General features: G+C 43.9%; 2 protein-coding genes across 2 annotated transcripts in view; one reads left to right on the top strand and one right to left on the bottom strand.

Annotated features, from left to right (window-relative positions):
- stab2 (stabilin 2) overlaps positions 1–5,384 on the top strand; it is a gene marked incomplete at its 5' end in the record, with an annotated part of 34,640 nt that extends 29,256 nt beyond the window's left edge. Inside the window, 11 exons of the mRNA XM_084345234.1 lie at positions 51–244; positions 327–468; positions 563–696; positions 1,061–1,226; positions 1,801–1,907; positions 2,047–2,166; positions 2,243–2,389; positions 2,603–2,713; positions 2,811–2,942; positions 4,517–4,627; positions 4,739–5,384. Of these exons, the coding sequence (XP_084201360.1) occupies positions 51–244; positions 327–468; positions 563–696; positions 1,061–1,226; positions 1,801–1,907; positions 2,047–2,166; positions 2,243–2,389; positions 2,603–2,713; positions 2,811–2,942; positions 4,517–4,627; positions 4,739–4,798 (1,424 nt within the window). The 3' untranslated portion in view covers positions 4,799–5,384. The remainder of the gene's footprint in view (positions 1–50; positions 245–326; positions 469–562; positions 697–1,060; positions 1,227–1,800; positions 1,908–2,046; positions 2,167–2,242; positions 2,390–2,602; positions 2,714–2,810; positions 2,943–4,516; positions 4,628–4,738) is intronic.
- A 900-nt stretch (positions 5,385–6,284) lies between these two features.
- On the bottom strand, positions 6,285–14,320 carry ovch1 (ovochymase 1). The gene is made up of 14 exons (XM_084345409.1): positions 14,244–14,320; positions 14,074–14,151; positions 13,761–13,850; positions 13,488–13,671; positions 13,270–13,345; positions 12,105–12,294; positions 11,887–12,026; positions 11,505–11,655; positions 11,387–11,428; positions 11,028–11,250; positions 7,232–7,389; positions 7,024–7,122; positions 6,710–6,846; positions 6,285–6,482 (listed from the first exon to the last, which is right to left on the bottom strand). The coding sequence occupies exons 1-14, from the start codon at positions 14,296–14,298 to the stop codon at positions 6,321–6,323; spliced, it is 1,785 nt and encodes a 594-aa protein (XP_084201535.1). The 5' UTR covers positions 14,299–14,320; the 3' UTR covers positions 6,285–6,320.
- Positions 14,321–14,407: the final 87 nt, after the last annotated feature.

Here is a 14,407-nt window from a genome sequence, read left to right as displayed (position 1 = left end):
TCCTTGTCTGTGTCTCTCTCGGACCTGTCCGTCTCTTCTGTTGTCTGCAGCGGTGGACATGTGTAAGTTTTGGAACGGTGGTTGTGCTCAAGGAGCCAGGTGTTCTCAGAAAGGAGAACAGGTGAGCTGCACCTGTCCTAAAAGTCACTCTGGAGACGGCTTCACCTGTCAGCCCATTGACCCCTGTGTCTCCGGGGACAACGGCGGCTGCCACGAACACGCCACCTGCATCATGATGGGTCCGGTGAGGACGACGCGCTGATCGTTAAACAGTTCAGAGCGTCAGATGTGTGTGTGACCTGTGACCTGTATGTGTGTGTGAGCAGGGGAAGAAGAAGTGCATCTGTAAGGGCAGCTACATCGGAGACGGACTCACCTGTGAGCTCAAGCAGCTGCCAATCAGCCGCTGTCTCCAAGACAACGGACTATGTCATCAAGACGCTACATGTACCGACCTCCATTTTGAAGGTATAACGTTGATCAGTGATCAGACTCGATCTAATCAAAAAGTGTAATCTGAACAAAGTGTGTTATAACGTGTGTGTTTTGTGTTTGTGTGTAGACGCAAAGCTTGGTGTGTTTCACTACCGTTCAGAGAAAGGTCAGTACAAACTGAACTACACTGCAGCGCAACACAGCTGCACTGCACAGGGAGGCAGCCTGGCTACATACAATCAGCTGTCCTACGCTCAGCAGGTCAGTGAACACAACACACACACAACTAACATCAGCTCAGAGGACAGATTCATGTTTGTCTGAAGGCATTTCTGTGTTTTCTTTTACGTTTTTAACACGTGAGGTGGTCTTAAAGGTTTACGTCTGCAGTAGGAACCACTGAGCCCCAGACAGGAAGTCAGACAGGAAGTCAGACAGGAAGTCAGACAGTGTCCAGACGGACCAACACGTTGTTAGTTTGAGTCCAAACATTATTATGAGGATGATGAAAAGATGTACAGAGCAAAGACAGATGGGTCTTTGAGTCAGTTAATGGGATGTTGACATTATAATTGCTGTCTGCTAGTCCTCCTCACTTCTGAATCAAAGCTGCTGGTCTCTGTAGGGTGGGTTCAACATGTGCTCTGCTGGCTGGTTGGACCAGGCCCGGGTGGCGTACCCCACCACCTATTCCAATTCCCTCTGTGGCTTTGGACACGTGGGCATTGTGGACTACGGCATCCGCAGAAACCTGAGCGAGACCTGGGACACCTTCTGCTACCGGATGAAGGGTGAGAGAGGGAGAGGAGAACAAGGCTGTGGCCTGAAGGAAGCTGAACACAAGTTCAGCTGGATGAAAATAGTTCACACCTGAAGACTTAGAAGAAATAATCTTCACTTATTGGTCAACATATCTGAGCTTTATTGATCATAACTGTTAAGAGTTAAATGTATCATATTTTTTAGTTATTAAATACTGAGATGTGCTGATTACAAAGTGATGTTAACGATTAAGAGACAAATAACTCAACAGATGCTCAGAATAGTCTCGGATGTTATTATGTTGATGTTTAGTTTTCTCAACCTTTATGTTTTTCTTATTGTTCTTTCATTCAAAAGCACTTTTATGTCCCCCTTTTATTAAAAAATCTTCATTTCTGATTATTTTATTATTTTATCTTCTAATATGAAATTCTGCCATGATCAGATTTTATACTTCATCTGTATGATTGCAAATATTAGTGACAAGTCCTTCAGCTAACTTCACGTAACAAACATGTAGTTCTTGTTGTCTGCTCCTTGGATCACTGGGTCCGAATGATGCTGATGATCATCAATAATCAGCAGATCTGTTGTTTGTTTCAGAGGTGAAGTGTGACTGTAAACTCGGTTATGTTGGAGACGGTTTCAGCTGTACAGGAAACCTGCTGCAGGTCCTTCAGTCCACGCCGACCTTCTCCAACTTCTTCACAGTGAGTCGTTTGTTTTCTGCTGAGTCACAAAAATCAGATGTTTTTATGAAATAATTGTGAGAACATTCAGCTTCTGTCATCAGATGTTTCTGCTTTGAAACCGCCATCATTAATCTTCATTTCTGATTCGTATTTGCAGCAAATCCTGAACTACTCTCAGGTGTCGGAGTCAGGGAAGCTTTTCGTGAAGCGCCTCAGTAACCTGACTGTCCAATCAACGCTGTTTGTCCCCGACAACAACGGCCTTCCTGACAACCAGGTGAGTCACACACACATCCTCTGACAGCTGCTGTAGCTGTGGACATGTCCTCACCTGTTCGTCTCCATCCCTGTAGACTCTGTCTCAGCGGGACATCGAGTTCCACCTGTCTGAGGGTCAGGCGCTTCCTGTCAGCCAGTTGAAGAACGGCAGCAGGATCAGGACTCGTGTCGGCAGTCTGACCGTCCTCGGAGTCGCCGATCTGCTCGACCCGTCGGCTCTGGTCAGATTTAGGACTGAACACTAGAGGGCTGAAGAGCATTTTTTACCTTCGCCCTCCTCTTGTGATGAACCTTTCCTGCAGTGTGGATGTGTTCTTAATGCAACAATGATTCTGGAGGAAAATAGTTGCAAAGTTGTTAAAAACGGCTTATTTTTGAATGGAGTTCTGTGGAGTTTTAACAGATTCTCTTTTCATCGTTCTTCATCTCTTCAGTCGTCTCGTTACATCAACAACCGCTTCGTCACCACCTCTGACGTTCTCACTTCAAACGGGATCATTCATGTTCTCCAGGGACCACTGCAAGCCCCGCCTCCTCGCCCAGAGGTGAGTGATGCCATAACAACAGAAATTAGTTAAACTGATAATTATTCCAAATGTTTCCATCTGTGACCTCTGACCTTGTCTGTGGTTGGCTCTGTAGATGCATGTGGGTCATAAGGCGGGGATGGGCGTCGGCGTGTTGCTGCTGGTCTTTCTGGTGGCAGGAGTCGTGTTCGTTGGATACCACTTCTACACCCACAACACCAAACCCTTCAGGTTCCACTACTTCAAGGTCAGACTGCAGTTTGCTTCGGTTCTGTTGTTTCCTACACACAGTTTCTCTACATTGTGGAGCTGAGACGTAGTTTACATGTCGGGACAAACAATGGTGAAAAACTATGACTTGTTTCAGTAAAACACAATCATTCATAGCTGTTAGCTTTAGTATAATATATAATAAAATATTTTAAATTTCATGACTCATCCAACCTGATGAGGTAGATTCTGACCCAGTGACGGCGTTAAGATTATCTGCAATAATATTAAATAGCAAACCTTCTCACTGATGGTCTCGTTTGAGTTGAGATCATTTATCAGGCAGGCAATGGAAATTTAAATTATCAGAAATGAATCAGTATCTATGAAATTAATGATAAAAAACAAAGTTGCTTTAAAGTTGGTTTACGATCAGATCACAGTACATCTCCTTCAACTGTTCTGAGTTTTAACACAAATCTTAGAGCTGTTGGATATTAAATCATCAATCTTAGCTGACAACATCTGAGCGTGTCTGACCCTCAGTGTGCAGAATCTTCAGGTTGGGAACTTCTTTTTAAAGGGTAAGTTATTGATTATCTGCCATGAGAAGCAGGTAATTATCAGTATCCTTATTATCCTTATTGTGCATCCCCAATTACAATATTTTGGTTGGTTTGAATGCTTTTGTGTGATTGTTAGTTTAACACATCTATTGGTGTTTGAACAAAACATTGTTTATAATTCAAATGAAACCTTTAATGTAACAATTGTGCATTTAAAAGAAAATACATGAAAACAAATGCTTGTTTAATACGTACAACACATCCTGATAACTGAACCAATGAACTGGTCCATCTTCTGCGTCTCCAAAACCACATGGCTGTTGCAGCGTTACAGGCGTACTGGATCTTCAACGTATGGTCGCTTCTTCCTTACGTTTTGGTAAGACAGCTGCTTGGTTAGATTTAGAACAAGATGGTTTGGCCTCAAATCACTACGATGCTTCTGTAACTTCTGTAACATACCTAATGTTACCTAAGTCACTTACGTTTTATACGTCATGTTACTTCACTATGTTAAAATAAAATCATCACATAAGGACTGTTAGGACACTCCCACAGAGTTTAAAAGCCTGCAACTCCCCTCCAGTTAGTTACAACTGAAGAAGCCTCTTGGATGAGAGGTGAAAGCACCTGACTGAGAACCTTCATCAACATCATCATCACGGTTGGCTCTTGGTTTCACACTGGACACCTGCAAGGGTCTCACGGTTGAAGTCCGACCGCCTCCCTACATGGTAATTTTGCTTCCACGCGTTTCCTCTTCTACAGCTGTAATAACTAATACAGCGGCTAGAGGGCGCCGCTGAACAACTGGCTCAGGGGAGCAGGTGGTTTGAAATTCACTGGAGGCGTTGAGGGTCAGAAATCCAACAGGAGCAGGATTCAGAACGCAGTCCAGCACAGGGTCCATGTCAGAGCAAGACATGTTTTATTTTATTTATTTATTTATTTTTTTAGAATTATAACGTTATTGTCATCATTATGAAGCATTAGATAAAATCAGTGTCCAACATGTCTTAATGACGACGTTTGGCCCCTTTAACAGGAGGATGAGGCGGAGGAAGAAGCTCCACCTGCTGACAGCACTCGCAGCATCTGTAACCCGGCTTATGAAGCAGCTCCAGAACCTGCCAGGTCCAACACAAGTGATGTCACAGTGAGTCACAGTTTCAGTTGATACGGTCGTTATCATTGACATGTTTAGACGGATTGAACACTGTGTTGATAACCACTCCAGCTGTGGTTCAGTGTTACTGTGTGATTGCAGGCGGCGGACAAACACGAGGTGGTCAACGGAGGCTCGTACGACCTCCTGCAGGACAGCTGAGAGCGAAACTGCTGCTCACGGCTGAACTGGAAGTTCATTAACTGTTTTCATACCTCCGTGGACTGATGGTCCAGTTTATCATAGACTCATACACTGAGTTTGATTTTCTCCAATGACAGCAGCTGTATCCTGACTGAGGTCAGTCTGACTGTCTGACAACTGAACTGACAGGATTCATCATCATCATCATCGGCTCTCAGAAACCAACAGTAACGATGCGTTCAGATGCTCCGAGTCAACTTCAAGTTTCTCTGTAATGGCAGACAAGGTGTTAAATCCAGTGATTTCACTAACTGATGTTGGTCCAGGGCATGACTCGACAACTGGCAAAAGAAGAATCATTTCACCACGATTACAAAAGAAAACATTTCTTATTTCACCTCTAGTGGGAGTCTTTAATCTGCCGCTGACAAAGATTTAATCAGTTTGTTATGTTTGACTTTCAGTTTTCAATAGAAAGATTATCCCTTCACTTTTAATTAGATTTGTTGTTAAAAGAAATGTTTGTTTTTACCTGCACACATAAAGTGAAGAATCGTGTAAAACTGTGAAGTAAATGTTGATTAAAACCTCAAACTGTGTTCAAGATGTTTGCATGTTTTCAAAAAAGAAATCGGTTTCATTTTCCTGATCAAACTCAACTCAACAGTGATGCAGGAAATATATTTTTGAAATAAGAAAACCTCGCTCTATGCCGAGCCTACGGTGCGACCTTTGCAAGTGGCAGACGCTTTACGTCATTCTACACGTATTCTGTGCTGCTGACAAGGTGGTGTTTATCCCCTCGCTGCTCATGGAGGGGTCAGCCTGCCCTTTGGACATCCAGCCCGTCCACTCTCTCTTGCCCAGACACACTCGGCAATGAAGAGCAGCAGCCGGATGGTCAGGAGGGTCTGCAACAGCTGAAGAAGGTGGTGTGTTTACTGGGGAGAATACAGGTCACAGTCACCGGTAGTAGCACCGCCACGGAGCAACAGAGGAGAAGCCAGAGATGCGATTCTACCAAGCAAAACCAATCACAGTCGTGGTCCACGTCGATGCGATGTGCAGTTACATTTCTGGGGAGGTGCATGTCATGCTACAGTGTAGGTACGACATAGATTCAACACAGGTATAAAAGCTCAAGTCTAAACAATCCTATGACATCAATACATGGTCGAGTTTACCAACATTGAGTCTGACGATATTTGGCTTTGAATCATCTGTATACTGGATTAGACTGACTTTTTTTTGTTTAGTTAGCGTCTTAAACTTTGTCTAACGGTCGTCTGATCAGGCATCGGACAAACTACTAGTTTAGTCAAAAACATTAAAAGGTGGTCAAATTTTCCTCAAACTGTCTGAACTCAAGATTCACCTTAGTTTCTTCAATTAAACATCTCCATCCTCTGATGAAGGTTGTGAGATGAGGTTGAAAGCTCCAGAAAAGCTGGTAAGTGAACTTTGAATATTGGACACAGTTTAAAGAGCTCAGAGGACAAACGGCTTCCAGTTTAATGAGTTTATTTTCTCACAGAAACATTCAGACGTCTTCAGTCACCTCAGTGATCCACGAGTGATAATCTGAGATTCTGGAGAAGATGGCTGGTTTGTCTGCGTCACACCGCCTGCTGCCCCATGTGACCACACCAAACAGGAAGTAAGCGCCACGCTTTCGACACAACAGTGGAGCTCCAGAGTCCCCCTGCAGAGAAGAAGAGAAGTTCTGAAGCTTAACAGGTAGTTTGTTTTTTTAAATTGTGAAGAAATTATTAAATCTATCCTGTGATTGATAGATCTGAACTCTAATGTCCCCATCTTTATGGTCACTGGAGCACATTTTGGGATGTAACAGCCTTTAATTTGAGACAGACGCTGAACATATCGTCCAGTAACTGACAACAGGGCTGATGTATGTCAGGGAGGAGTTACCATGCAGGAGGTGGAGCCTGCAGGATGTGAACAGATGTGGGAGTCGCTGAGGAGTCCTTCTCCCCACCGCTCCCTGCAGGTCGTCTGATTAACCAGAGTCAGTCCAAGATGGTGCAGCCGGTCTGGATCAATGTTCACTACACACAAATAATGAAAACAGTCAACAGTCACAGCTACGCCTTCAACGTTGTGCTTCATGAAGAAGACTTCCTTTGAGGACATTTGGGTTGTGTCATCTGTCTCTGTGTCGAGGGTTCAGCTGTCTCCTGTGTTGGATGTGTTTCCTGCTCTGTGCGTGGACAGGTGGACTCTACCTGTTGTCTTTGTGGTTCCCCAGCCAGTTGTGATGCACGACCAGCTGTCGTCGAGATCCTCGTCTTCGTCAGGGACACAAACTGGAGACACATTCGAGCCTGGAGACCAGAAGGCCAGTTTCAGTATATCACTTGGTGAAGACCTGGGACATTATAACACTCCACATGCAGGACATGATACTTGAGGTTTATGTTTTATTTCTCCTACTGAATCTGGCAGGAACACTGAGGCGGAGCAGTGACAAGTCAGATTTCGGAGGAAAGCTGCCGTCCTGTGGCAGGTTGAAGACCTCGTCCACCGGGACAGTTTGAGACGAGGAGAAGTGAAGGTCATGAACTCCCAGAACCACCACGTCCTCTTTAGCTCTGCAGGGACAAAGACAGTCAACAGGAAGAGTTGACGTATTACTACAACAGAGAGTACTGCAGTTAACTGTAGCACTGCAGTAGTACTGTGATATTCTACCCGACAATGCAGCATTCAGAATCGATGAGATGCAGATATAGTTTTTAATCAAGTACTATACTGTAGTAGTAGTAGTAGTAGTATTAGTAGTAGTATCAGTGGTACTAGTAGTAGTAGTATCAGTAGTACTATTAGTAGTAGTATCAGTGGTACTAGTAGTAGTATCAGTAGTAGTAGTACTAGTAGTATCAGTGGCACTAGTAGTAATAGTACTAGTAATATCAGTAGTAGTAGTATCAATAGTAGTAGTAGTATCAGTATTAGTAGTATCAGTAGTAGTAGTATCAGTGGTCCTAGTAGTATCAGTGGTACTAGTATCAGTGGTACTAGTAGTATCAGTGGTACTAGTAGTATCAGTAGTAGTAGTATCAGTGGTAGTAGTAGTATCAGTAGTAGTAGTACTAGTAGTATCAGTGGCACTATTAGTAATAGTACTAGTAATATCAGTAGTAGTAGTAGTATCAATAGTAGTAGTAGTAGTATCAGTAGTAGTTGTATCAGTGGTACTAGTAGTATCAGTGGTAGTAGTATCAGTGGTACTAGTAGTATCAGTAGTAGTAGTATCAGTGGTAGTAGTAGTATCAGTAGTAGTAGTACTAGTAGTATCAGTGGCACTAGTAGTAATAGTACTAGTAATATCAGTAGTAGTAGTAGTAGTAGTATCAATAGTAGTAGTAGTAGTAGTAGTATCAGTAGTAGTTGTATCAGTGGTACTAGTAATATCAGTGGTAGTAGTATCAGTAGTAGTAGTATTAGTGGTACTAGTAGTATCAGTAGTAGTAGTACTAGTAGTATCAGTGGCACTAGTAGTAATAGTACTAGTAATATCAGTAGTAGTAGTAGTATCAATAGTAGTAGTAGTAGTAGTATCAGTAGTAGTTGTATCAGTGGTACTAGTAGTATCAGTGGTAGTAGTATCAGTAGTAGTAGTATCAGTGGTACTAGTAGTATCAGTGGTAGTAGTATCAGTGGTACTAATAGTATCAGTAGTAGTAGTATCAGTGGTACTAGTAGTATCAGTGGTAGTAGTATCAGTGGTACTAGTAGTATCAGTGGTACTAGTATCAGTGGTACTAGTAGTATCAGTAGTAGTAGTACTAGTAGTATCAGTGGCACTAGTAGTAATAGTACTAGTAATATCAGTAGTAGTAGTAGTATCAGTGGTACTAGTAGTATCAGTGGTAGTAGTATCAGTAGTAGTAGTATCAGTGGTACTAGTAGTATCAGTGGTAGTAGTATCAGTAGTAGTAGTATCAGTGGTACTAGTAGTATCAGTGGTAGTAGTATCAGTAGTAGTAGTCTACTACTAGTCTTTAAATGTCTTAATGGCCTTGCGCCCTCCTACTTATCTGACCTGCTTTTATCATATCAACCCTCGCGGACCCTGAGGTCCTCCGGCACCGGCCTTTTATTCATGTCAAAACCCAGAACTAAAACCCACGGTGAGGCGGCATTTAGCCACTATGGCCCCCACCTGTGGAACAGCCTGCCGGAGAGCCTCAGGTCTGCAGACTGTTGATATTTTTAAAGGAAGGTTAAAGACACACCTTTTTAATCAGGCTTTTAACTAATATTTTAAATTCTTCTTACGTTCTTATGTGATTCTACCTTATTTTATGTTGTTGTTTTATTTATCATTGGTATTATTTTATTTATTATCTTACGTATTTTTATGCTTTTAACTGTTCACTCCATTTACTTATCTTTTGTCAGGGTTTTTATCCTATCTTATGTTTTTAGTTTTTAGGTTTAACTCCAGTGTTTCCTCAGGGGGGTCCTCCACACTGGGAGCTGTGTCTGGGCTGCTGCTGGGGGTGCTGTCCTTGGGTCCCTTCGGCCCGGCCGGCTGTTGACTGTCGGGGTCGGGGGGCCTGGGCACTGGTGCCCCCTGTGGCACAGCCTGCGACTCCTCCCAGTGTGGACGGCCCCAAAGGTGGCTATTGTCAGTAGTGAGAGTGTGTGTGTGTGTGTGTGTGTGTGTGTGTGTGTGTGTGTGTGTGTGTGTGTGTATGAAGGTATATCAATGTCAAAACAACCAGAGAGATGCGCAGCAACGGGTGTGTGCACGCATGAGAATTTTGTTATGCGTGCGTGCGTGCGTGCGTTGTTACGTGCAGACTGTATTTCACGCGTAACAAGAAGCTGCGTGCGTACGAAGCAGCGCGCGCACGTCTGTCTGTCACTGTTTGACAAATGTTGTCACGCGTTCACACACGCGTGCGGTCGCAGTTTCTGATGTGCGACCGGAAGTTGATCTGCACCGTGCGCAACACTCCACGTACTTTGACGCCTCGCGTAGTTGTTCTGTGTTCCATGTTCATCCAGTAGATGGCACAACACTACTGACCTATGTATTTATAAAGTATTAAGTATTTCTTCTTCTTCTTCTTCTTCTTCTATGCTGGCAGCAGTGTCTGGCTCACTGCTGCCTCCCCTGGTTGACGACACTTCAATAAAATGAAAAGGCCAACTACGCGAGGCGTCTAAGTACGCGGTGTGTTGCGCACGGTGCAGATCAACTTCCGGTCGCACATCAGAAACTGCGACCGCACGCGTGTGTGAACGCATGACAACATTTGTCAAACAGTGACAGACAGACGTGCGCACGCTGCTTCGTACGCACGCAGCATCTTGTTACGCGTGACATAGTTTGCGCACGTCATTTCCGCCTACATGTGAGCGTGTGACAAGAATGTTCAATTATCTTCATGCGAGCGTTAATGCCTGCGTTCGCATAAAAACGCATGAATGTTACACGTAGTCACTGCGCGTCGTGTGATTACCGGCGTGCAGCAGTCATACGCGTGAACGTGCGTGTGAACGGGGGACCATTATAAGTCAATGGGGAAACTACATCACACGTCAGGCGCTGCTCGCTGCGCAGGCGTCAAAGCACGCGCGTGTGACACGTTCAGTTGATAGGTGCGCACGCATTATGACACGATTCTACCGCCATAGTGTGTGTGTGTGTGTGTGTGTGTGTGTGTGTGTGTGTGTAGTATGGAGAGCGGGGCTTTCTTTGTAATTGTTTTGTCTTTCATGTGTAAAGCACTTTGTGTTGCATGTCCTTGCATGAAAGGTGCTCTATAAATAAAGTTTTGATTTGCTATAAAAAAATATGCAAATAAATAAAAGTTTTTATTTGATTTGATATCGGTAGTAGTAGTATCAGTGGTACTAGTAGTATCAGTAGTAGTAGTAGTATCAGTAGTAGTAGTAGTAGTAGTATCAGTATCAGTAGTAGTATCAGTAGTAGTAGTAGCATCAGTAGTAGTAGTAGTAGTAGTAGTAGCATCAGCAGTAGTATCAGTAGTAGTAGTAGCATCAGTAGTAGTAGTAGTAGTAGTAGTATCAGTAGTAGTAGTACTATCAGTAGTAGTAGTAGTAGTAGTATCAGTAGTAGTAGTACTATCAGTAGTAGTAGTAGTAGTAGTATCAGTAGTAGTAGTACTATCAGTAGTAGTAGTAGCATCAGTAGTAGTATCAGTAGTAGTATCAGTAGTACTATCAGTAGTAGTAGTATCAGTAGTACTAGTACCTGACGTTGCAGTGTTTGGCGGTGATGACCCAGCGGCGGTGGATCAGCGTTCCACTGCAGTAATGGTGTCCGTTGGCCTGCAGGCTGACCTGCCAGGGCCAGGAGAAGGGACAGGACTCTGACACGTTCCCCACAGACACCTCACCATCCTGGGACACAGAGAGAGCAGCGAGGCCTGGAGCCTTGTCACAGCTGGAGCTCTGCTGCTTACCACATCTGTCCTCTGTTGTCCAGGAGGGTGGACAGAATAACATGAACGCCTGTACTGTGTAGTTTATGTAGTTTCTCTTCAGATCTTTTCAGTGTAGCATGTCAGTAAAACAAAACAGATTAAAATACAGTATGATGTTACAACCTACCTTCTGCAGGGACATCGTCTGAATACATGATATTCTGATCATCTGTGAGAGAAACACAACAGAGTGTTAAACATCTTTAACAGGTGAACACTCAGGTGTCGGATCACCTGAAACCTACTCAAGATGGTGGAGATCCACTGAGTGTGTTGTTGGATTTTGGTGTAGACTCCAGGTTTCCTGGCTCGTCCACAACCGACTCCCCAACTCACCAAACCAGCCAGCTCATACCTGCTGCCAGTGAAGCAGGACAGAGGACCTCCAGAGTCCCCCTGAGGACAGACAGGACAACGTTAAAGATTGTGTAATGAAGACTTGGACAGGACAGTGGACAAGACAAGACAGGATGACAAAGAGACAAAATGTTCCTGTATTCCTTCCATTTGGATCATCTTAAGTCTCAGACTGGTTTAAAATACTTCACAGTCCAGATTCTGGACTCTGATGGTCCCTCTTGTATATTTATTCCTGATGTTCAGACTGTGTAGGCGATCAGGTCGTACCTGGCAGGCGTCGGCTCCTCCTCTGTCCTTCCCAGCACAGAACATGGAGGGTCGTATCCTCCCCAGGTAGTACTGGTTGCAAACGTCAGGGGGCAGGATGGTCACGTTCACCTCCTGCAGTCTGTGGACTCGAGGACCATCTGATGAAGCAGAAGACAGGAAGAGGTCAGATTGAAGCTCTTTGTCTCCTGAGGTTTGTAGAACAGAGTCCTGCTCACTCTCTCGGGTAGAGCCCCAGCCGGTGATGGTGCACTTCCTTAAGGGGGACAGAGGGTTCATCCAGATGTCGATGGGTCTGACGAACTGGTTGAAGACCAGCGGCTGCTGCAGCTTCAGCAGAGCCACGTCGCTGTCTTTGGTCCGAGTGTTGTAGCCTTGATGGCTGATGATCATGGAGACTCCGACCACCTGGACAGGAAGAGAGGAACCGGGACACTTTGTCTTTATCAAGGTTCAGAGATTAAAGTTTACAATCAGTCTTACTTTCATACTTTTGTCCTTTTGGACTATGGAGTCCGGATCGTTTAGGTATCAGAGATCAGAGACCGGGTTCATATTCTCAGTCCGTTCTGGTTGTGTTAAAGGAACAGTTCACCTGATATGATTACCTCAGACTGCCACCGCTTCCCCAACATGAAGAAGGAGCTTAGTGGTCACCATTTTGACATTATTGCTGCTTTAGAGACTTTGAGGTCCAAAATGCCGACTTCTACAAAGAAGGATCCAAATGCTTCACAACCGCTGGACTAAGTGTGTAATTGTAGGAGTTTTCTGAGATGGACTCCTTCTACCTTAAACTTATCGACCATCCTATGTTTCATGTTCAGTTTATTTGCTCAAAAGATTTTACTTAAAAGGCAAAAAATGAAGCATTCTTTAGACAAGGAAAAAAAATTGAAAAGCTAAAATAAGTCCCAACTGAAGTAGCTGGACACTTAAAACGTAACACACGATCAAAAAAACATCAGATGTCTTCATACAGCTCGTCTGCTGTAATCCAAGTCTACAGAAGCCCCGAGATCACAAACTGATCCGAGGAGACGATATCAGCACTCACCAGGTCATCACCAGGTGAAGATATGAGTTTGTGTGTTCAGAGAAAATATCTTGTCTTATGTGATTGTTACATAAAATAAGACATGTACGTGAAGTTTTCTAAATGAAGAGCCAATTGTTTTTTAGTTTTTGATTTATACCTGAACACATACATGCAGAAAAACACATTAAATATTTGTCAGGTAACATTTTCCTGATTCATTCAGACATCTGGTGGGTTTACCTGAACCTGAAGTCTGCAGAGGTTCTGATGTGATCTTCTGACAGTGGAACAGATCTAGAATATGAAATGTATATAAACACAGTAAATGATGTTGTGTCACTAACTTGTTGTCCAGGTTCATGAGGATTATCCAGGTCGTGTTTTCCAGCCTGAACCGTCCAGAAAGAAGCTTTATTGTACCTGCAGATGGGTTCAGACATCACATTACAAAAGACCGTTTGTCTTCTCACACTGAACGAGTATCTGCATGAATTGAATCCTGTGAGTCGAGTCCGTAAATCTAAACCTGGTCTGACTCCGGCTCCAACCAATGACCTCTGACCTTTTGAAGCAGTGCGCAGCAGAGACGACCCACATTGGGCTGATGATGGCACCCCCGCAGGCCGGCATGGTGGCGAACTGAAGGGAAACCTGCCAGGGCCACGAGTGAGCCCAGGCCTCTTGACCCCCAATGATCCGGACCTCCATCTCCTGCTCCTGGAGGAAGGACCGGACCCCCGACAGGTCTGCAAACATTTTATTATTATTATATAAAAAAACTGAAAAAACAAATTAACTCAAATAAATTCAATTAAAACAAAACGTCTCTGCTCACCGCTGAATCCAAAGTATCCAGAGAGAATTTCATGTTCCTGCACAGTTTGATTTGAAGTCACATTCAGCTGATTCTGGACCAACTTTAAATCTGGAGAGACAAACAGACTCAGCAGAGCTTCCTCCTTGGTTACCAAACTGACCATATCATCTCTTGTTTTCAGTCATCACAATTAAACCTGGATCTGTTCTTCTTCAGTCAGGATGAATTTATTTTATTGAACTGAATCATTTTAAACATGTTTGAATCTATTTAAAACATAAATCAGCTTCATTCTGAGCAGAGTTCAAACCAGAAGACCTGCTGATCGTACCGTCTGCAGCAGCAGGAGGAGGAGCAGCTGTGGTGGTGTTGAGCTCCGACGTGTTCGATGGTTTCTGACCGACTTCACCTGCACAAACACACAAAGTTTAACATGGACACACAGACAGACACACATCACTCTACTACACACTGAGATAAATCCAGTGTGAATCCATTCACCTGTGTGAAGAGCCGACAGACACACTGACAGCAGACTGACCACACACAGCAGCATTGTCTCACATCTGACACACACACACACACACTCTGATGACTCACCTGCTTCACTCTCACCTGCCTGATGAGAAACACCTGCAGCTCAGACTGAACTCAGCTCATCATCA

This window comes from Pagrus pagrus (genome assembly GCF_965226575.1).
Source record: "Pagrus pagrus genome assembly, chromosome: 23".
Taxonomy (NCBI): Eukaryota; Metazoa; Chordata; class Actinopteri; order Spariformes; family Sparidae; genus Pagrus; species Pagrus pagrus.
This window is presented reverse-complemented; position numbering and strand designations above follow the sequence as displayed.

Bases quoted from the DNA above. Each gene is read 5' to 3' on its own strand.
- ovch1 (XM_084345409.1), bottom strand. From the start codon at position 14,298: ATGCTGCTGTGTGTGGTCAGTCTGCTGTCAGTGTGTCTGTCGGCTCTT. The intron at 13,672-13,760 runs GTGAGCAGAGAC...AAATGTTTGCAG, and splicing joins TGGATACTTTGGATTCAGCG to ACCTGTCGGGGGTCCGGTCC. The intron at 7,390-11,027 runs GTACTAGTACTA...TTGTCCCTGCAG, and splicing joins GCCAAACACTGCAACGTCAG to AGCTAAAGAGGACGTGGTGG.